At 46.7% G+C, this 22,016-nt stretch overlaps 1 protein-coding gene across 1 annotated transcript; it reads right to left on the bottom strand.

The window, feature by feature from the left end:
• Positions 1 to 13,649: 13,649 nt before the first annotated feature.
• Positions 13,650 to 21,808, bottom strand: LOC132474653 (P2Y purinoceptor 4-like). Its single transcript, XM_060075458.1, has 4 exons — positions 21,482 to 21,808; positions 15,894 to 16,269; positions 15,409 to 15,577; positions 13,650 to 14,841 (listed from the first exon to the last, which is right to left on the bottom strand). The coding sequence occupies exons 2-4, from the start codon at positions 16,252 to 16,254 to the stop codon at positions 14,469 to 14,471; spliced, it is 903 nt and encodes a 300-aa protein (XP_059931441.1). The 5' UTR covers positions 16,255 to 16,269; positions 21,482 to 21,808; the 3' UTR covers positions 13,650 to 14,468.
• Between the last annotated feature and the right edge of the window lie 208 nt (positions 21,809 to 22,016).

Raw genomic sequence — 22,016 nt, 5'->3', positions numbered from 1 at the left:
GGAGTGATCCTAGCGGGGGCTGTGGTCAGGGTGGGTCGCCCTGTGGCGCAGATAATATAGTTGGTTTTGCCCTGTGCCCGGGCTGTTTAATTCATCCATTTTATCCACATAAACTCACCCGTCTCTACCTCCCATTGTTCCGCGTAAACCAAGTGCTTCCAAGTAACCCTTCATCCCTTTAGTGGGCCCGCATGCATATCCCGATAGAATGATCAATATCTTTGGGTCGTCTCCCTCTATATCTGCCCTTAGCACTAGAAAAAAACGGTCCTTGTCCGTCTTTCGTGACCTATTCTCAGGCATGATTAACTCTGCCTTTATCCTCACGAACATCGTCTCTCCCTTGACTGCTTTACCATCACTAATCCAGCTTTCCATAAACCCATACGTCTTTCTCGTCAGGGTTATTCCCTTTTGGAGGACCTTGTATCTAGACGTCAGAGGGTAGTATCCCTCCTTGTACCCAGGGTGTGTAATCCATGACGCCTGTGACCATGTCCGGCAGGCATATCTACCTAGGTATTCTCCATCTGGTCCGGTTCCTACACACATGTACTTTTCTGCCAAGTAGACCGTGTCAGTCCATGGACAACAGGGTAGTATCCGACAGAAATCTATCTCAAAGACACTTTCTACCCCATGGCAGTACTTAAGCAAGACACGCCCTGGTATTCTAGTCGCGTGCGGTGGGAACCTGACTGTGCCCTTGCGTATGACGGGGCTATCTCCCGTTGCCTCCTGCAACAGGACCACCAGTAGGAGTCCCACCAGGTACATCCCTAGGTGCATACTCCGGCCCATCGTCTTGGGGCGGGGCGTGGTTGCCCTTGGCTTGGAGTGCAGCTAGGTGGGTCAGGGTCTCTGTCCACGATCTGCCAGGGGTATCTGCTTTGCTGCACCGGCTCAGGTGATGCCACTGGGCTCCTCGTCGGTCCTCTACAGAAACGGAAGAGGGTGTCGCCAAGAGTACCATGTATGGCCCCTCCCACCGATCCTCTAGGTTCTTTCGGTGGTGCTTTTTCACCCAGATCCACTCGCCAGGTGTCACCACTGGTGGAGAAGGGTCCTCTGCCTCGGACTTCCCTTGGTCAGTGATCTGGGAGAACAACCTTTTAAAGAAGAATTACCACCCTTTGGACGGTGGACTGTGTGGTCCCTGCATGGGACGCCCTGTGACTAGATCATGGGGGTTGAGAAGGGTGGTGCTTGAGGGGGAGGAGCGTATGGCCATTAATGCTAATGGAAGAGCTGTCACCTTTTCCCCACTGTCCTCCCTAACTTTCCCAGTTACGGTGTCGCTGATTCCCTCCTTAGCGTCTTCCTTTATCCTGTATTGGTGTCTCCATTCTGGTCAGTGAGGGTTCTCAATGTCTACGACAATGTTGTGTTGCGGGGTGTGTCCTACATCATATGGACCCTTTGCCCACACGTCTCCTTGTTGTGAGTGAGCATGTTGGTCACTTCTGGGTCCTCTGAGTCGTCACTTCCTGTGATTTCTACTGTGATCATCATCCGATGTCCGTCCACTTTTTTACCGATCTCCTTGTCTGTGGTTCGTGAGGATATCCTTCAGAACTCGTGTTCGTGCTGTGTAAAAGATATTTGTTACCCGTGGTGTACCACGCGCGGACCGCCTGGGTCCTCTTTACCATTGGTCCAAGTTGTTTGGGTTGGTGGTCGGTGCTGACTAAGAGGGAGACATGAGGGACACTCTCCGGTTCCAGTTGGAACCACGATAGTTGTTCTTGTGAGGTTGACTTCTGCCGCCACTCCTTTGGGTCCCAGGAATATATCTCCACATCTTAGGTCCTCCAGTTTCCCATTTTTCTGGCCCTACCACGTTTCGTCATAGGGCAGATCCTGCTCGTGGGTTATGTTGAGTGTGCAGTGTAATGGGTTTAACAGCTCATTTTATTCCCCCATTTCCTGGATCCACATCTTCCAATCTTCATATGCCCTGTCCAGTCCTGGAGTCGTCTGTGCTGCCCCTGTCAGTTCCTGCCAGTAGATGGTGGTATCTTCATGAGTTTCTGGTCTTGGGTCATCTATTATGTCTTGCTCTTGTTGAAAGTAGTTCGAAACGGGTCGCTTTTAACTCACTTTATTTGTTTAAGTATTTCGGTGTGGTAACTATGAAGCAAAAGGGAGGGAATTGTATCTAACACTAGTAGAAAGAAATACCTCGAGCTACTTCGAGCCCCGGGCTTAGGCCCGAGGCTCTCTGCGGGGCGCCTATGAGTCTCCCACCTCCTCTGGCTCCGGGCGCTGAAAATGGGCCAAGTGGGCGTTGCCTATGTGACGTCTTAGCTGCGGCTTCCATGTCTGTCTTAAAGATGCTGCCTTCTGTGGCTGGGGTAGATATTACAGCTTGCATGTTTGATCCTGCTCCCTTGTGGCTATATGAGGGTAATGCAGCTTGTGCGTTCGATCCTGCTTCCTAGTGGCTATGTGCTTAAAATACGTAACATTTAACATGAACATGTGTGCTTCTTCCGGGGCCGGCCTGGTGGGGTGTTATAGGGTGATGCCCCCCAAGACGCAGGCCAATGTGTTCTGCAGGGAACCCATCAGGTCCCTGCCTAATAGGTTGATGGGGCATGATGGGGCGTAGAGGAACGAATGAGATCCTCTCTGTTCCAGTATATTGAAGTCTAGTGGGGTTGTGAACAGCTGTTCCATGGGTTTCCCAGAGAACCCCATTGTCTTTAGAGATAGTGGAGGTGGGCTTCCTGCGAGGCTTCCGATTGTTGATACGGATGCTCCCGAGTCCACTAGGAACATGCATCGGTGTCCACCTACATATGCCTCCAGTGTAGGTAGTCCGAGTCCTAGTTCGTTCCTCGCCTGCTCGTCCTCTGGGCATCCCTATGATTGTACAGGGTACATGGGCACGCCCGGCTGTGTCGGACCCTGAGGGGGACTCTTCCTCCTCTTCCTCTGTATCCCTGGTTCTGGTGTTGTTGCTGCAGATATTGTTGATGCAGGGCGGCCATCACGTACCCAGGGTATTAGGCGGGTTGGTATCCCGGCTGTAGCCATTCAGGTAGCGGGGTCTCTTGGTGCCGTTGGTTGGGTCGTCAGGGACATCATGGCCAGGGGTTCCCGGGCGTCTTTAGCTTTTTTATGCAGCTGGGACCTCTCCATTTGCTCCTTAATCTACATCCTTATGAGTTGTTTATTCTTGTCTTCTAAATCTTCTTCCTTGCCTAACAGCCTCTCTTCATTAAGATTGAAGTGGTGAACGAGGTGTTCTACCCAGTCCGCCCATGGTTTGGTGGACAGCCCTACCGTTGTCTTTAGTCAATTCTGGACCGTAGGTGACAATCCCTTTAGGATTGCTTTCTGGAAAACTTCAATCGCCAGGGCGCTGCCGTGTGGGTGGCAGTCATTTTTGTCTGCCCACAGCCCTTCAGCCCTATCTACGGACGCAAAGATGGATTTTCCCGATGCGATGGTCAGGCCGGCGATTCCCACTTTGCCTTTGTCGGGTGGGTATAGTTTCTTGTAGGCCTGCAGCGGAATCCAATTGTATCCGAATCCGTTCGGTTCGTTTACCACAGTTCGGAGCATTCTGGAGATCCGCGGATTTCGGTTTCATGAAGGCATTGCCTTATGTAGCGTATTTTGCCTACTGTAGCCTACGTCCGATACGAAGGGTGTTTAGGACCCAGCGGAATGCATTCTCTCCAGTGCTGCCCGAGCCAATGAGACTTTTCCCGCCCCTCCCTTCAGCCCGTCAGTGTTCAAAACAAACTGGGCATTAAACTTTAAGCGGTCCATGACAATTTATGAATGGAAAAGATTAATGGAAATGACAATAAGAGGAAATTTGAGGAAGCACCAGCCTCATTAAAGTCAGCCGTGTGGGATCATTTCGGTTTTAGTGTGGAGTGCGATGATCAGGGGAAAAAGACAGTTGACAAGCAAAGGACAGTATGCAAACACTGTTTCTCGTCCTTCGTTTACTCCTCGGGTAGCACTTAGAATATGGCAGGACACCTTCGCCGCAGCCACCCAACTATTAATGTGAGTGGAACAGCTAGAAAAGATCTGGGCTCATCTTCAAAGAAAAAGTCAGCCTTTTTACTATCACGGACATGATCCTAATCCGAACCGTATCCGAAACCGAGGCCCAAAACGGTTATCTGAACCGAACCGTGGACACACTGATCCGTTTCACCACTAGTTTCTTGAGGCTCCTCCAGAAGAGGTTCCGGTATGTATCGAAAAAGGTTCTGTCAGGCAGTTCATCAATTCGGGTCAATCTCTCCAATTCAATAGCTTTTGTGGAGACGTGCGCCCTGCTGATGATGGCTTGTATATCTCCTAGGGCCAGGACATCTCCAGATGTCTCTGTCTCGAACTTCCAGATCCAGGCCGCTGCCCCCGCTTTAAGCAGTGGCAAGTGGGTGGCGAGAGGGGCCATGTCCCGGTGGCCCGATGCTGTATAGGTTTCACTCCCCTCCCTACGTCTGTCAGTAGGGGTGCCATAAAGTTTGGCTGGGGGGGAACGGGACCCACTCTGGTTGCGCCGGGGGTTACTGGGGTTGTTCGGGCTCGGAAGGTCGAACAACATGGGGTTGGTCATTTCCTCGTCGGACGACTCGGACGACCGCCGGCCGGGTTGAGTGGCCGGCGGTCGCCCTTTTTCCGGGTTTCTTTGGAGTGTCTTCTCTGTGTCCTCCCTTTTCCTTATCTCTGGAGTCGTGCGTTGATCCGGGTTGGGTCGGACTGTGGGAGTCTTGTCTTGACACGGGTCCGGTGGCTCCTCTCTGGATGTTCTGTTTCTTCTGTTTGTTCCCCTCTTTCAGACTCCAGGTCCCCTTTTGTCCCTTCCTTCGTCCTCGTACCCTTGGACTCCTCTCCAGGATTCCTTCTTCATGGGGTCATCGGCTCCTCTGGTATTCTTCATAGTAGTCTTTCGCGTACTTCCCTCCGGTCTCTCGGCGGGCCGTTCCATGATCTCTGGCCTTCTGTCTCTGTATATCGAGGCAGGCCGCTCCATGTTCTCTGGCCTCCTGTCCTGGTACATTGTCCTCAAGATCAGCGGAGAGCGGGCTTCTTCTTCACTTATTATGGCACCCGGGCTGCTCCTTCCTCTTATCACTGCATTGGTCCACCTCATCGGCCCCGCCTTCTCTGCTTCTGTTTTTCTGATCCTCTCTATCCAGGGGCTTTCTCGTCCCATTTGAGGATTTGTTCCTGTCATCATGGTAATAATCATCTCGTACTCCCACTTATTTTTTTGGGTCGGGCCGTTGTACGAGACTTCCACCGGCCCTTTCGCTATACGGATCACTGGGTATTGCAGGGCAGGGTCTTCGGACCCTTGAGATATGGGGTGGTCGTAGCACCCGTATGGGGGTGGAGCCAATATGATGGTCGGGAATAGTGGGTCATCTGTGAGGCTGGGTCGAGGTTGGTGTAGAGGCTGGTCTGGTTCTCCCCTCCACATGGTGTTCCTGTTTCCTCCATGGCCGCTCATTTCAGGGTGGGTGGGGCTGGAGACTCCTTGGTGGGAGACGGGCTAGATGGCCCTCCAGTAGGTGGGGGCAGAACCTCGGCAGGCGGTGTGCCCTCGTTGGGTCGTCCGTCCCTGTTTCGCATATCCATATCGATTGCCACATTGTAAGCATTGAGCAGGGTGAAGGTGAGCCCCTCTACTTTCTTCCTTTTCTCGAGTGACCCCTTTTTCTGCTTCGTCTTTGAACTCATGCGTCTGATCGCAGCCCTTTTGCTACCTTGTAGGGTGTAGTTCCAGGCGTCCGTGGATAGGTTGGTGTCGACCTTCACTCCCACAATCCATATTCTGTTTACTTCAAATAGTCTTCTATACTTCTCCTCTCTTCTAGCCCAGACTTTTTGCTCTTTAGTAGACAGTGGCTTGCCTGGTTGGGCGTTGGCTGCCAGGTACCTGGCTACCGTAGCCCTCAGCTGGGCTGGATCTGGATCTGGATCGGGTCTCGCCTCTGCTAGGCGAGGCTGCACATCGAGTGCGGCCATGACGTCCGAAAGCAAGCGTGTTCTGGGGCTGGGTGTGGGGAAAGCAGTAGTAGTTTGCTTCTTGGAAAGCAGGGGGTTGCTTAGTTGGGACTTATGATAGTTCTCTTCTCGTCCAGCAGGGGGAGACGTTGAGGTGAAACTGGTGACAGTTACTCTTCTTGGCAAACAGGGGGACACGTTGAGATATAACTGATGTCAGCCCTCTTCTTGGCCAGCAGGGGGAGACGTTGAGGTCGTTGAGGTCGTTGGGGTCGGGCCGGGCCTTTGATCGAGCGTTCTTTTTTTTTTAATCATTGCTTTATTGGCCTAATCTGAGGAGAAATCGATGCCGCAGCGACGGATCCTTCATCCAATCAGATCCCGTATGCAAATGTAAGCACTGTGAAACTACTCGGGCTCTGACGACCCTGGAAAGCTCCCCCATCCGTCAGCCACGTCTTCCAACGTCCTTTGACTGACGGTGCAATGGGCACGAGGCGTGACTCTGTACTACAAACTCTGCTATATGAAGCTATGGCTAATAGTCAACAGTAGACCCCTCACTGTAGACACCTTGTTCAGTCCTGACAGTCTGGCGCCATTGACCCCCCAATCACCTCATCCAAATGAAGACCGGCCCAGCACTGCCTCCGCCCGCCACATTCTCCAGAGAGGGCGTATAGGCCTACTGTACGGAGCAAAGAGATGGCGAAGAGTGCAACATTTAGCGGAGCAGATCTGGAGCTGCTGGAAACAAGAATATCTGCACAGCATCTTGGCAAGACAGGCATTCACCGAAAATAAACTCGCAAGTAGGTGATGTTGTCATGGACCAACCCAGTCGCCAAGAAAAAACGTCAGTGGTGTACATTTCCATGAACACTGGATACGTAGCATTTCAACGTAAAAAATAGCGTCTTATACCTACAATATCCACGTGTGCCGCTGTGGAGGCGGGTTTCGGGGTTTGGGTTTCACGGCTTTCGCGGCAAATTGTGGACACGATTGTTTAGGGGGGGGGGGGGGGGAGACTGTTGATGACCGGGGAGGGGGGAGAGACACGTTTGTTGAGGGGGGACGACGACACACGATTGTAGGGGGGGGGGGGACACGTTAGTTGAAGGGGGGGGGGGGGGGGGGGGACATGTTTGTTGAGGGGGGGGGGGAGACACGTTTGTAGGGGGGGGGGGGCACGCTCGACAACGAGAGTTGGTTTTTATTGAACGCTCGACAACGAGAGTTGGTTTTTATTGAACGAGACTTCAACACGGAACAGCTGCGCGAAACGATGGTCACGTCACTCTCGGTGACGGTGTCGACAATAATGAACACACGAACAATGTTAATAGAACAACACACAACCACATAACATCCCGAACCCATTAACCCCACTTAATCCTAACAACAAAACAAGTTAACAAAAGCCCCATTTGTCAACTGAGAACCCCAATTCCCAGAATCCCCCGCGGCTCCGGAACACGGCGTAGCTTATATTAATCTTTATTATCTGAATGGGAAATGCAATATTTTAGGACAGATACACCATTAAACGCGTTTCTAATTACATTTCTAGCGAGAAATGTACATTTTCCTTACATAATCTTCAGTCAGTGAATGTGTATGATCTTTATTAATCTTTATTATCTGAATGGGAAATGCAATATTTTAGGACCGATTCACCGTTAAACGTGTTTCTAATAACATTTCTAGCGAGAAATATACTTTTTAATTGCATAATCTTCAGTCAGTGATTGTGTCTGATCTTTAGTTTTATAGTTATTAGGAGTTGATCGGCTCGCTCGCATGTTTCAACGACGTCAGGTTGCTTTCGCTAAACTAGCAGCTCACGTGCTTCCTGCGTTTGTGTTATTAAACTGTTACTTTATGTAACTTTTAATGATATCATCTTGTTAGAAACACGTATATCTGAGAGCCAAAGCAGTCGCCAAAATCATACCTACGTTGACAGTGTACGTTTCGTGAACACTGGATTACGTCGCATTTCAACATAAAATAGCGTGTTATACACACACACACACGCACGCACATGCACAGACACACACAAGCACACACACGCACGCACAGACACACAGACACAGACACACACACACACACACACACACACACACACACGCACACACGCACACACGCACACGGTGCATTTCGCTGCTAAAACAACAACAAAAAAATATTCCCTCAAATATTATTACTTTCAAAACGTTGGCCAAAATGGCCAATAATATCATTTTTTTTTGGGATGCTTCTAGGACATTTTGGGTGGATTTTGAACGGTATGTGGGGGGCACGTTTTTTGCAGGACCTGGCAACCCTGCGCTGTTGCCCGAGATCTGGATCCACCCCGGCGTGGTGCCGTCTCCTTTTGACCTTTTGACCCCAGACTTCTGGGGGAATAGCTGAATCAATTCATTAGTCAATCAGAAGCATGTAAATATCTTTCCGGTGGCGTAAGAGGACGAAGAAGGTGTCCTTCAACATCTACGCTTCCAGGCGATTGCAACGGTGCCACACATGAGCATATTCGAACATGTTTAATGGTAGTAATTAGCTGTCGAAATTGGAGGCCTTAATCAATACTGAGCAGCTATTGATTTGCTTCCCGATAAAGATTTGTCACAAATGACATGTTATTTAGCATCTACACGTTGAGCTGAGTCCAATGACACCAAGAACGACACTCTAGCTAATGGTAACATGTATTTGACATGGTACACCTAGGTCTAGGACATGATCTCGGTGTAGCAAGAGGCCGAGCTTGATCTCATTGGACTCAGTTTAACGTGTAGATGCTAATTAACATGTAATTTGTCAAAAATCTCCATCGGGAAGCAAATCTATAGCTGGTCATTATTGATAAAGGCCTCCAAAATCGACAGAGTCCAGGCTCAGCAAGTGCTCCATCTCGTTGCACCTGCACCCAGCGGCTCGCTTGCAAGATTTTGGCCTGAAGTTCTTCCCAGACCAACACCCTAGCCATCCAACATGCATATCTGAGAATCAGGCCTCTCTTTAATAATGACAAAAAGTTATGAGAGAAATACACATTAACTTTTTGTTATCTCATAAGCGGCGTGGTGCCGGCTCCTTTTGACCTTTTGACCCCCGACTTCAAAAACGTGGCCACAGGCCAGCTGTGTCTACACACCTTTAGCCACAAATGTACACCTCCATCCCACAAAAAATGGGGACTAGAAACTAACCTCTGTCTTATGTACATTTACTGTACTGTTGGAGGTCACGCCCCTTTGCCGACCTTTTCAAGATAGCTAGGGATGCTAAAATGTTTACACACATTTCCCGGGGCCCCGTGTACGACATATCCGAGATTTGGAGTTCTAGCCCTTAGAGATAAAAAGTTTTCCCAAATGGAGTGTCATTTGGACAAAGCCCCTCAGAAGTGTAGCCTGCAAGACCTAATGGTTCAGAATGTGGTGGAAAAACAGTTTTTGAGATAGGAAGGTCCTACCGCCCTGAAATTTTAATACCTTATTCTAGGGCCTAACTGGGACCTCCGCACCGAAACTTGGCCCGGTCGGACCCCGAGGGCAGGAAGGGGGGGCCCTTCCTGCCCGAGACTTGGCGCGGTCAGACCCCAAGGGCAGGCCCCCAATGTACATAAGACAGAGGTTAGTTTCTAGGCCCCATTTTTTGCGGGATGGAGGTGTACATTTGTGGCTTAATGTGTGTAGACACCGCTGGCCTGTGGCCACGTCTTTGAAGTCTGGGGTCAAAAGGTCAAAAGGAGCCGGCACCACGCCGCTTATGAGATAACAAAAAGTGAATCTGTATTTCTCTCATTACATTTTGTCATTATTGAAGAGAGGCCTGATTCTCAGATATGCATATTGGACTGTTAGGGTATAGGTCTGGGAAGAACTTCAGGCCAAAATCTTGCAAGCGAGCCGCTGGGTGCAGGTGCAAAGAGATGGAGCACTTGCTGAGCCTGGACTTTCATAATCTTCGCTCTGTTAATGTAAAGGATGTTTGGTCGGATGTTACGACGAAGAATCATAATGTGAATGGGAATATTCTATAAATCTCTTGATATCATCTTTCGTCTCAACACTTCTGCTGCAGCCACTTAAAGTCTCACTCCGAGAACCTTAAAATATGAATCAATCCATTAGAAATATGAACATATCTTCCCGGTGGTGCAGCAGAGCAAACAAGGTGTCCTTTGACATCTACGTTTCGAGACGATTGCAACAGTGCCACACATGATCATATTTGAATATGTTTCGGGGTAGTAATTAGCTGTCGATTTTGGAGGCCTTTATCAATAATGACCAGCTATAGATTTGCTTCCCGATGGAGAATCTTGACAAATTACATGTTATTTAGCATGAGGCAGTGAAGTTACTGAAATACAGAAAGGCAGAAGATCTGAGTTCTTTGTTCTGGGATGAACTAGAGGAGGTAGATAGACTGTAGACTGATAAGAGGAGGAGGATAGGACGCTTTTGGCATATTTAAGTGGACCTTAACCGTTTTGAAAGAGATTATTATATTTATTGTAGGGAAAGAAGTCGTATGACAATCTAGTGAATGGACAAACGTCTCCCTGTTTTGGGCCCCATGTGGGATTCAAACAAACACCCTCTAAATACACGGTGACCGCCGCATCCTTGTTGAAGGAGTGTCCAGGCTGGCCGTCACAGGGCACCGCAGCGTTCATGTAACATGGCCAATGTTTGGCGAAACATGGAGCCGCCGTACCGTAACCCGCCGGGTTGAGTCCCCCGGGCAGACTGCGCGGACCCCACCCGTTTACCTCTTAACGGTTTCACGCCCTGTTGAACTCTCTCTTCAAAGTTCTTTTCAACTTTCCCTTACGGTACTTGTCGACTATCGGTCTCGTGCCAGTATTTAGCCTTAGATGGAGTTTACCACCCACTTTGGGCTGCATTCCCAAGCAACCCGACTCCGGGAAGACTGCGCCCCGGCGCGACGAGGGCCGCTACCGGCCTCACACCGTCCATGGGTTGAGCCTCAATCAGAAGGACTCGGGCCCCCACGCCGACACCGGGAAAACAATCTTCCGTACGCCACATGTCCCGCGCCCGACTGGGCGGGCGGGGATTCGGCGCTGGGCTTTTCCCTCTTCGCTCGCCGCTACTAGGGGAATCCTGGTTAGTTTCTTTTCCTCCGCTTACTGATATGCTTAAGTTCAGCGGGTTGTCTCGTCTGATCTGAGGTCGTATTCAAGATCGGTTGTGGTGTGGCCTCGACCGCCTTGCGACGGGAGGTCTCACGGGTCTTGGATGAGAGGTGGCACCACGACTCGCCACAGAAGGACCACCCTCTTCAACCGGTCATGCCCCTTCACCAGCCACCGGCTGCCTCAACAAACGCCCGAACCACGGCCAGCTTAGACGGAGACACGGGGGTCATCCACCGGCTGCCGCGTCCAAACGAGTGCCTTGACACCGGGACGGGAGGGGTTCCTGCCGCCGTGAGGCGGAGGAGACTGGGGAGAGAAGAGGGGGCCGACCGCGACGGCCGCGACGCCTTGAACTTCACCGGGTCCCTTACGGACGTCTGAACTTAGGGGGACGAAGGCCTGCGCAAAGGCCTGCGACGCCCCAACCGCGGAAGAAAGAGAGGCACTGGAAGACCTGCCCTTAGATGCTTCTAGGACCTAGAAGCATCCCAAAAAAAAAAGATATTATTGGCCATTTTGGCCAACGTTTTGAAAGTAATAATATTTGAGGGAATATTTTTTTGTTGTGGTTTTAGCAGCGAAATGCACCGTGTGCGTGTGCGTGTGCGTGTGTGTGTGTGTGTGTGTGTGTCTGTGCGTGCGTGTGTGTGCTTGTGTGTGCTTGTGTGTGTGTGTGTGTGTGTGTGTGTGTGTGTGTGTCTGTGTGTGTGTGTCTGTGCATGTGCGTGCGTGTGTGTGTGTGTATAACACGCTATTTTATGTTGAAATGCGACGTAATCCAGTGTTCACGAAACGTACACTGTCAACGTAGGTATGATTTTGGCGACTGGGTTGGCTCTCAGATATACGTGTTTCTAACAAGATGATATCATTAAAAGTTACATAAAGTAACAGTTTAATAACACAAACGCAGGAAGCACGTGAGCTGCTAGTTTAGCGAAAGCAACCTGAAGTCGTTGAAACATGCGAGCGAGCCGATCAACTCCTAATAACTATAAAACTAAAGATCAGACACAATCACTGACTGAAGATTATGCAATTAAAAAGTATATTTCTCGCTAGAAATGTTATTAGAAACACGTTTAACGGTGAATCGGTCCTAAAATATTGCATTTCCCATTCAGATAATAAAGATTAATAAAGATCATACACATTCACTGACTGAAGATTATGTAAGGAAAATGTACATTTCTCGCTAGAAATGTCATTAGAAACGCGTTTAATGGTGTATCTGTCCTAAAATATTGCATTTCCCATTCAGATAATAAAGATTAATATAAGCTACGCCGTGTTCCGGAGCCGCGGGGGATTCTGGGAATTGGGGTTCTCAGTTGACAAATGGGGCTTTTGTTAACTTGTTTTGTTGTTAGGATTAAGTGGGGTTAATGGGTTCGGGATGTTATGTGGTTGTGTGTTGTTCTATTAACATTGTTCGTGTGTTCATTATTGTCGACACCGTCACCGAGAGTGACGTGACCATCGTTTCGCGCAGCTGTTCCGTGTTGAAGTCTCGTTCAATAAAAACCAACTCTCGTTGTCGAGCGTTCAATAAAAACCAACTCTCGTTGTCGAGCGTGCCCCCCCCCCCTACAAACGTGTCTCCCCCCCCCTCAACAAACGTGTCCCCCCCCCCCCCCCCCCCCCCCCCCCCCCCTTCAACTAACGTGTCCCCCCCCCCTACAATGTGTCGTCGTCCCCCCTCAACAAACGTGTCTCTCCCCCCCCCCCCCCTCCCCGGTCATCAACAGTCTCCCCCCCCCCCCCCTAAACAATCGTGTCCACAATTTGCCGCGAAAGCCGTGAAACCCAAACCCCGAAACCCGCCTCCACAGCGGCACACGTGGATATTGTAGGTATAACACGCTATCTTTTACGTTGAAATGCTACGTATCCAGTGTTCATGGAAACGTACACCACTGACGTTTTTTTTGGCGACTGGGTTGCATGGACATTGCTGAACTGTCACCTAGAGGTGAGTGGAAACATGCAAGAGTCATAGAGACTGTCAAGGGAAAGGATGGACTTGTAAGAAGAGCAAAGATTTCTGTTGGAGATAAGAGACTGAGCAAAAAGGGTGAGCGTTTGAGTAAGCTCTCTTTGTTGGAGCGACCGGTGCAGAAACTGGTCCTGCTGCTAGAAGCTGCTTAGAAAGAAAAAAAGAAAAAGTCTTTATGTTAAATGTCATTTCTATTGAGAAAATTATTCGTACTTCATGTTGTATAATGAAATACTCATAGTTTTGGTGGGAGTGTAAAGGACCCAATTTCTAAATTAGTTCTCAAGAAAACACAGCACTATTGATTATTCCTGAGCTATAATTATTATTAGCTTTTATTTTTTGGTGAATTTATAATGCCTTATATTCTGCCTTGTAATTTTATGCCTTTTATGTTGAAATAATGTGCCGTATTGAGAGCGAGTTCCTGGTGCGAATGAAGGAGAAGAACAGAACGCAACAGAAACGTGAACAAAGACACAAAGATAGCGATACAGTTTACATTTTTAATTGTTTTAGCACCCGCCGAAGAGACACAAGGTCAGTGTTCATGTATAATATACGGTTAACATGTGTTAATGTCATTTGAAATGATTTTGTACGGTAATAAGACATTTCTTACCTGTGTTAAGTTCATATACCACGTAATTCTACTCAATGTCATGCTAGGTTAATACATGACACTGGCAAGGTAGTAAATGCATTGTATTTGTGTTCTGCCTATAGCTCTTACGGTGGTTTATTGGTTGACTACAGAAGGATTTACATAAATCAAGAAAACCATCAGTTTAAGTCTTGGCCATTCATCGGTGGGGATGCTACACATACCTACTTACAACAATAACGAGATAAGACGCATACAAACTAAAGGTAGGTTTGTTGGATTTCGAGGCTTTATATATCGGGTAGAATCTGGTATCACAGTGATGCCATCAACACTGTATTTTCAGATTTTTTCTGCTTCTTCTTCATCATGTTTTTACGGAAGTCTTGGCCAACCATGAAGTAGAGGATGGGGTCCATGATGCTGTTGGCGCTGGCCATCAGCCAGGTCACCTGGAAGGCTATGGAGAACGCTTCCCACATTTTACAGGTAATCTGATCCAGTGACACAGAAAGAAGATCAAACACAAAGTTGGTGACGGGTGTTAGGTAGGGTTAAAAAAAATAATAATATCGGAACTAGAAACATTGCATTCTCTTCTGAAAATCCTATCGCTAATATCTGTAGCTACAACTCAAGACATTAGAGAATGCTAAGGAAGACACATACATGTGTGTGCAGATTTAAATTGACCCTTTTATCCGATTTCAATCCAATCCTGAGTCAGGTGTTTGATTAAGGATGTGTGCCGAACTGACCTTTCTTGAATCATATATAACGAATCTCAAGTATTCGATCAGCTGGTAGGGCAGGAAGCAGAACATGAACGTCATCAGCACGATGATGATCATCTTCACCGACTTCTTCTTGGTGCGGTGGGCCGCCCCGAGCCCCTGCTGGCCCTCCCCTGATCCCCAGCTGGGCTCCAGCAACTTGCGCACCATCAGGCCGTAGCACACCATCACCAGCATGAAGGGCAGGACGAACATCACCACAGAGATCACAGAGCCGTAGACTAGGAATTGATATAAGAGCTCCGGGTTCGTGATGTCATAGCAAAAAGAACGATGGTTGGACGTCCTGGAAAACAACAGATGCATTGTGGTTGAATGCAAGTGTAGCTTTCTTGTGCCCCCATAACTACTGACAGTGGGGTGAGGTAGAATAGTCCAGTGGCAACAGGGCAGTCTACTCCCCGACTAAAAGGTCCTCGGTTTGATCCCCAATGTAATCCTTCTCATGACATCCTTGAGAGTGATGCTTAAAGGTCCCATGACATGCCACCAAGTGTGGGTGTGATTAGCCGTTACAAGCTGTTTTGAAAATCAGTCTCTCACCCACACCTGGTGGCATGTCATGGGACCTTTTAACTCTTACTGCCGAGATATCTGTAAATAAGCGTTTGCCTTTCTTGCCAAGATTCAAACCCGTTGTTTGATTCCAAATGAGTGTTCAGAGGGAGAGTTTCCTGTTTAGCATTTACCTTTTGTTGGCCAATTTTATTGACTTGCAGACTTACAGTAGCCCAGCTCCTGTTCATGTGAGCTGAATGCACTTCACTTCATAAGATTTCAAATGTGTTACGAATAGTAAGTAAATGGAAGCTGTGTGGGTGTGTGGGTGTGTGTGTGTGTGGTGCTTCCTCACTCAGTCCCGGCGAAGTACAGAACAGGTGCCTGACAGGAGAGCACACAGGCCCACACGCCCACAGACACCAGCTGGGCGCGTTTAACGCTGAGCCAGCTGAGGGAACGGACCGGGTAGCAGATGGCAATGAAGCGATGCAGACTGATGGCAGACAGGAAAAGAATGGAGCCTGTAGGCACAGGTGGGGTGTTTACACTGCAGTAGCATTCATATAACCTGTTTTACCACCTGATGGGATATGACTACATTCTGTGGTAATGGTAATGTGTCATGTTTAGTATTTTGGGGCCACAATGTTACGTAGTCAACCCTTGTAGTTTTCTTCTCATTTTTTTCAACACAGCTTTTCTTTTGAATTTAGCACACACTTGGTATGAATGTAAGCTACTCTATCAGTTCTTTGAGATGTAGTTATTATGCAGTCATCATTATACAACAAAAAGACTAAGGAAGCATTAATACCGTTTACTATGCGTACCTCCTACCATAGTGGTTGGCTTGAAAGAGAAAGGCACAGATTTTGCAGACTGCCTCGCCAAAGGGCCAGTCCTTAACCCAGTTGTAGATGAGGAAGGGCAGCGTGAAGACGTACAGGATGTCGCACACGGTCAGGTTGAGCATGTAGATGGTGGACGGGGTCCAGCGCTTGGTGCGGAACGTGATGAAGAATAGCACCATGGCGTTCAGCGAGAGGCCGAAGAAGAAGACCAGAGAGTAGCTGATGGGCAGCAGGTATAGTAAGACCTTTTCATAGTTCTTTCCAGAGAGACATGAGACGTGGCTGCTGTTGTTGTACGTCGCGTTGGACACGTTGGACACGTTGGACACGTTGCTAGAGTCCATCATGAATGCTGGGACCCCCTGTAGTGAGAAAAATCATCATCTTGTGTGTTTAGGAATATTTTATTAACCAATGTTTGTCTGTATTTCATATTGTTCATTGCAGGAGCCTAATAGTTTAAACAAAATAAAGTCTCCCAAGGTTGTCAACTAACGTGAAATATGCATATTATTCCGATAGTGATTGGTAATTTTTAATTGTTCACAGATTATCCACTTTGGACCAAAGCGTCTCTGACCCGGCATCTTAAAATAATAGCATCTGCGTTCAGTCATCAATAGCGATTTGATTATTGAACATGGCAGGATCAGCGGCCAAGAACACGCTGTGGGCCGTGACAGAGGTGGAGTCCCTCCTATGCGTTACACTGTTTGTTTATGTGTCACGTGGTTGCGTATGTGTCGCAGTTTCGCGCATTTGTGCTATGACGACCAGCACACGTTAAAGAGGTACTTTCTAGATGGAAACACGACGTGCCTGGAACCAAACCAAGTCGTGCCACGCTAAGTCGTGATGAGTTGAGCTGGTACTGTCGGTGGAAAAGGGGCATTAAGCGGTGTTTAAATTGACCCTAGCACATGAAAAAAAACACAGCCATGCTAATTTATTTGATTGAGACCATTGCATTGACGTGCAGGGGGCTTCAGAAAACATTACAAGGTCTGTCTGGCAAAAAAGATGAAGCAGGCCCAAGTTTTCACAACACATCCAATTTCTGGTTGACTGATGGTTTCACTCTGCGATTTTATTGATGACATTATGATTGTCGTCGAGCAAGATAATCTTTCCTCATAGTATCATAAATACTTATGCCTCGTTTCCACCGAGTGGTTTGGTGCGTTACAGTTCACGTTTCCAGCGCCAAAATTGGGCGGGGTCCCAAAGTAAGCGCACTGAGCCGTACCTATATTCGTTACTCCTCCATTGGGGTACCAAGCGGTCTGAAAGGGTGCCGAAAAGGTGGAACTACACACACCGTCCGTGGATTGGTCAACAGAATCGTGACTTCTGTGCGACAGGGGGATAAAAATAAACAAACACAGTACCCGTGAGGTATTTGTATTCTGCCGATTTATGCTACCTATCAAATTGTGCTACCTAATGGTTCTGCGCATGCGCATGACGACACTATAGAGCGCAACAGTGAACGCCCCCTTTTTGAACAGCTCTGGTTCCAAGAAATATTTCCCATTCATTTTCGCTGTTGACTTTTCGTGAAATCGTTCCTCACGGTAGTCATGACCATAAAACGATTTTATTCAGGGGGAAAAATAATTTGGAAATCGATAGAAAAAGCAAAGGTGGTTGTGTACATTATTTTTTGTAAAGATTGACGGTACTACTCATCCCATACACCATTGCAAAAAATTGGTTACAACCCAATGGTTAAGCGCGTTTCATGCATCTTATAACCTTTGTCATTATTATAATTTTTCTATTGTTAATACAAGTTGTGTCATATATTCTGTGTGTGCGTGCGTGTGTGTATAGTCTCATATAGTGTTTAGCGTTGTTATCGAAATGGTACGTTCCTTTATTCCTGAATGCAATCACAACGTAATAACATTGAATTCAGTCTCGTATTCAATGACGTATTCACTCAACATTATGTATTCCTCGCTTTTAAACTACCAAAATTATTAAAACTTTTATTTTTATCATATACTCTATGTCAACATATTTTTCAACATATACAGCTAATTTCTGCTTCAGTTCTTACAACAACTCTAACTTCCCATTAATCTAAGGGAAATCATGATTGCTGTGGTAAGCGATCAGCTAAGTGGCAGCAATCATCACGAATTGACTTTCGCGGGTGGAGGCAAACGTTTCCATGGAAACGGCGAGCTCCACCAATCAAAGACGTCGTGTTACACTTTAGGATTGTGGGTAGTGTTGTAGGTGGTTCCGCGAATAAAGCGTGTTTTCTAAAAACTAGAAGTTTACGCCTTTAACATGTCACTTCTAGAGGAGCATATACCAGCAATTCACAATTTAACGGCGCGTGGCAAGTATATTTTGGATGGTTCCGACATAATGGCTTTTTATCAAAACCTCTATGGAGGAAATGAATAGTAACTTCCGGAACCACACTGTTGCGCTCTATTGATCTGCAGTGTAGTAGGCCTAGTGGTGTAAAAAAACACATACTGTACCCCTGAAATCTCCAATAAAGACGTTATAATAGAGAATCAAAATATGCTCCCCATATTCTTATAGTGAACATGGTGTGAGTAGAAGTGTAAAATAACGACATTCTGTATTGGGAGCATCGTTTGACAGACGCAATTGGATTCTGATCAGGACCCATTTTGTGGATCCGCTCCAGAGCCTATGATACCTCCAGGGCGGTTCCGGTGCCGAGTCAGGCCCCGTCCACACGGAAATGATTTTTTGGTGAAAACGCATAAGTCTTATGCATTTGGGCCGACTGTCCAGACAGATGTGGCCCTGAAACAAGGTCCCAGGGTGGATAAGTAAAAAACGGACCTATGCGTTTTCGTGTTAGGATTCGTGTGGACACCTGAAACGCAAACAATGACGTCATCACCCCCCCAGCAGTTAAAGTTGCGTTTAACGCATATATATTTTCCACTGGATGCGCGCAGGCTTGACGCGCGCAGGCTTGACGCGCGCAGGCTTGACGCGCGCAGACTTTTTTTGGTGGAGAACCAGTGACCCAACAGTGACCTTTCATGTGCACTGCATTCGGAATCTAAGGGCGCACTCACACTAGGCCATCTGTACCGTGCCTAGTCCGTTTCACCCCTGTACCGTGCTCAAGTACGATTGCCCCCCTCCCCCTGCTGTGCACTGGCCTGTGCTCACACTAGGCAATCTCAACTGTGCCTGAGTACGGTTGCCTTTTGTACACACATCATCACGTCGTAATACGTCACCACCAAGGGTCCGCTTCTTAGTAGAACAACACAGAGAATAGAGTTGACACTTTATTGACTTTGTTGCTTATTTGGAGTCAGATACAGCCCTCTCACTGAGCGTTTTTACACTGCCAAATAGGCCGTTTTATGCACGCCTTTTCCGCGGCCCAGTCAGCGCCTTCACACTCCCCGAGGTAAATTGCCTGCTTGAGCTAGAACCCCAATTTGCCCTCTCGGACCTTGTACACATTGGTGGGTGTGGGGGGACGTGCGACGTCTGGCCTGCAGGGGGAGTATGGGCAGGTTGGGAGCGCACCGGTTTGGCTGGGGGGATTGGACCTGAGTGCGAGCAGGTGTGAGCACTCAGGCCAATCAGGGAGTGTTTGTACTTATGTGCCTGCTTTGTGTTGTAGTGAGGAGAAAGGAATCCGGGAGAAAACGGACCAGAGAGATCCAGAACGGACCCAAACGAACCGATGTTCACAAAATCTCAAACTCCTTATAGGCTACTAATTTATTAATACATACAGACTTTATTGTGCTTCATCATTAAATTACATTTAAATGCCACTGTATTACATTGTGTAGAGGTTTGTTTTATCACTCAAATAAGTGTATTATAATATTTTTTTTTACTTCCGGTCCGAAATGGACCAAATACTTACAAATAAAACTCAATAGCAATTTGATATTAGAGGTTTTCTGTTTAAAATATGAACGACGCAAAAGAAATAACAAATGTATGGTCAATTGTAAATAATAATATACATAATACATTTCATATAAACACCATCATCAGCCTTTGGGACAAATTCATGATGCATGATAAAACAAGGTCTCTAATTGCATAAACAAGTCCCTTCACAACAGGAAGTAATATTTGAGTTAAATTAAGATGACTTGACACAGGTTTTATACGTTTAGATGCCATGGTATTACATGCAGATGCAGGCGTGTGGAACTATGAGGCAAGCAATCGAAGCGGTGGAAACGCAGTCCTCCAAAGGTTCATAGTTCCTAATATGTCATTAACTTTTATATTAAATTATAGTTTGTAAGTCTTTTACAGTTTTTAATATTAAGACATGTTTTAAGATCTATGCACACTATGTGTGCTCTCAGAGATCAATGTATGACTGCTTATCAGTACATTGTCCTGTTTGTATGAAAATAAACATTTAACGTTTAAATGATATAACTTCATTAGTGCAAAAAATACATTAAGTTAACTTAACAAATATTAATATAATATTAGTTAATAGATTGTTTTCTATTTGTTAAAACATTAACATACAGATTGTATGCAAACAACCAATATTTTATTAATGATGAAAAAACGATTAACTTGAGCCAAAGAGATATTTTAGTAACAATTAACAAATATTAACAATGGGTTAGGTAATGACTAGTTTGCTATTTATTATGGCACCTTATTATAAAGTGTTACATATTTTTGCTGTGTAATCAAAATCTATACAATGTATTTAGGCTGAGCCTTTTTTCATCGTAAACGAAAAAAAATGTTTGCAAGAGCACAAAGTTCTTAAATGATCTACCCTCTTAATTTTGCTCTCAAGTATTCTTTATTTATTTTTTAGAAACTTGCTTACGCATGGTTTTAATGTGTAATGTGTAACAACTTTGAGCTATTCACGTTCGGAATGGTTGAAGGCAGCGTATTTTCCCATTGAATTACAATGCAAAAATAGCAAATAGTAATCGTGTAATAAGACAGAATAACAATAGTGTGGCTTGCTTTGCAACCACACTAACCAGTTACCAGACATGTCGCAGCATGTGACTTTTTTTATTAAAGTCTCAAAATACAGAATCAGCAACTTGTTATTGGGCTGGGATATCTACAGTTTGGGGGAAAAGCGCTCGGCTGTGTGCGCGCCTGAACAGGCGTGTGAGTAATAATGTAATTTAGGATGTCAATATATTAAGGTTCATGATCTAAACGTGCACTCATTAATATTCAGATATCCATAAAATACATGTAGTAGGCCTACGCTCTGGACCACATGTAGTTCATGTCTTACACTCACGAACACATGCTTTAACTTTACCATCTCCAATCTCTAAATCTGTTATACCTAATGTAATGACAAGAATCCACTGATGTTATTAACATAACAGCAACTTTAAATTAGAAAACACAAAGCAACAAAAAACAAAACTTAAATTCATCCAGTGGAAATAAAGTGTAAAATTAAGTGCAGTCAGAACAATATAAATACATTTTTCACAAACATGTTTCAACAGTGATGTGCTATATGTTGCACCAAGCCATAGTACACCAGCACCAATATATCTACGCATAGCTCGGTGTTATTAATTTAAGACTCACCCAACAAATGTAGAACCAAGGTAGAAACTCATGCAAATTTGTATTGGGAGTCAATCCAAAGAGCCGGTGGAAAGCAAGGAGCAGGTGAAAAAACAATGGATTTCTCTGTCGCAGAATCGACTCGCATATCTCGCCGTTTGTCTCAGCGTCATCTCTCAGAGGTGTCTCAAGGACTGGAGAAGGAATTCGATTGCCGCACCTACCTTGATTGGCACGTTTGGAAGGATGGGCCCGGCTCAAAATCTTTTTTTCCCAAACAGGTTTACCTATTACAGTAAAATCCTGCCTTCTGATTGGTTCAAAGGTAGGCCGGGTGTACAAAATGTGCGTGAGAGAGAGAGAGAGAGAGAGAGAGAGAGAGAGAGAGAGAGAGAGAGAGAGAGAGAGAGAGAGAGAGAGAGAGAGAGAGAGAGAGAGAGAGAGAGAGAGAGAGAGAGAGAGAGAGAGAGAGAGAGAGAGAGAGAGAGAGAGAGAGAGAGAGAGAGAGAGAGAGAGAGAGAGAGTGTCTCTCTCATCCAAAGGGGGAATGCCTCAA

Source organism: Gadus macrocephalus, chromosome 16, assembly GCF_031168955.1.
Source record: "Gadus macrocephalus chromosome 16, ASM3116895v1".
Classification (NCBI taxonomy): Eukaryota; Metazoa; Chordata; class Actinopteri; order Gadiformes; family Gadidae; genus Gadus; species Gadus macrocephalus.
The sequence above is the reverse complement of the archived record's forward strand: the minus strand, read 5'-3'. Positions and strand labels throughout refer to the sequence as shown.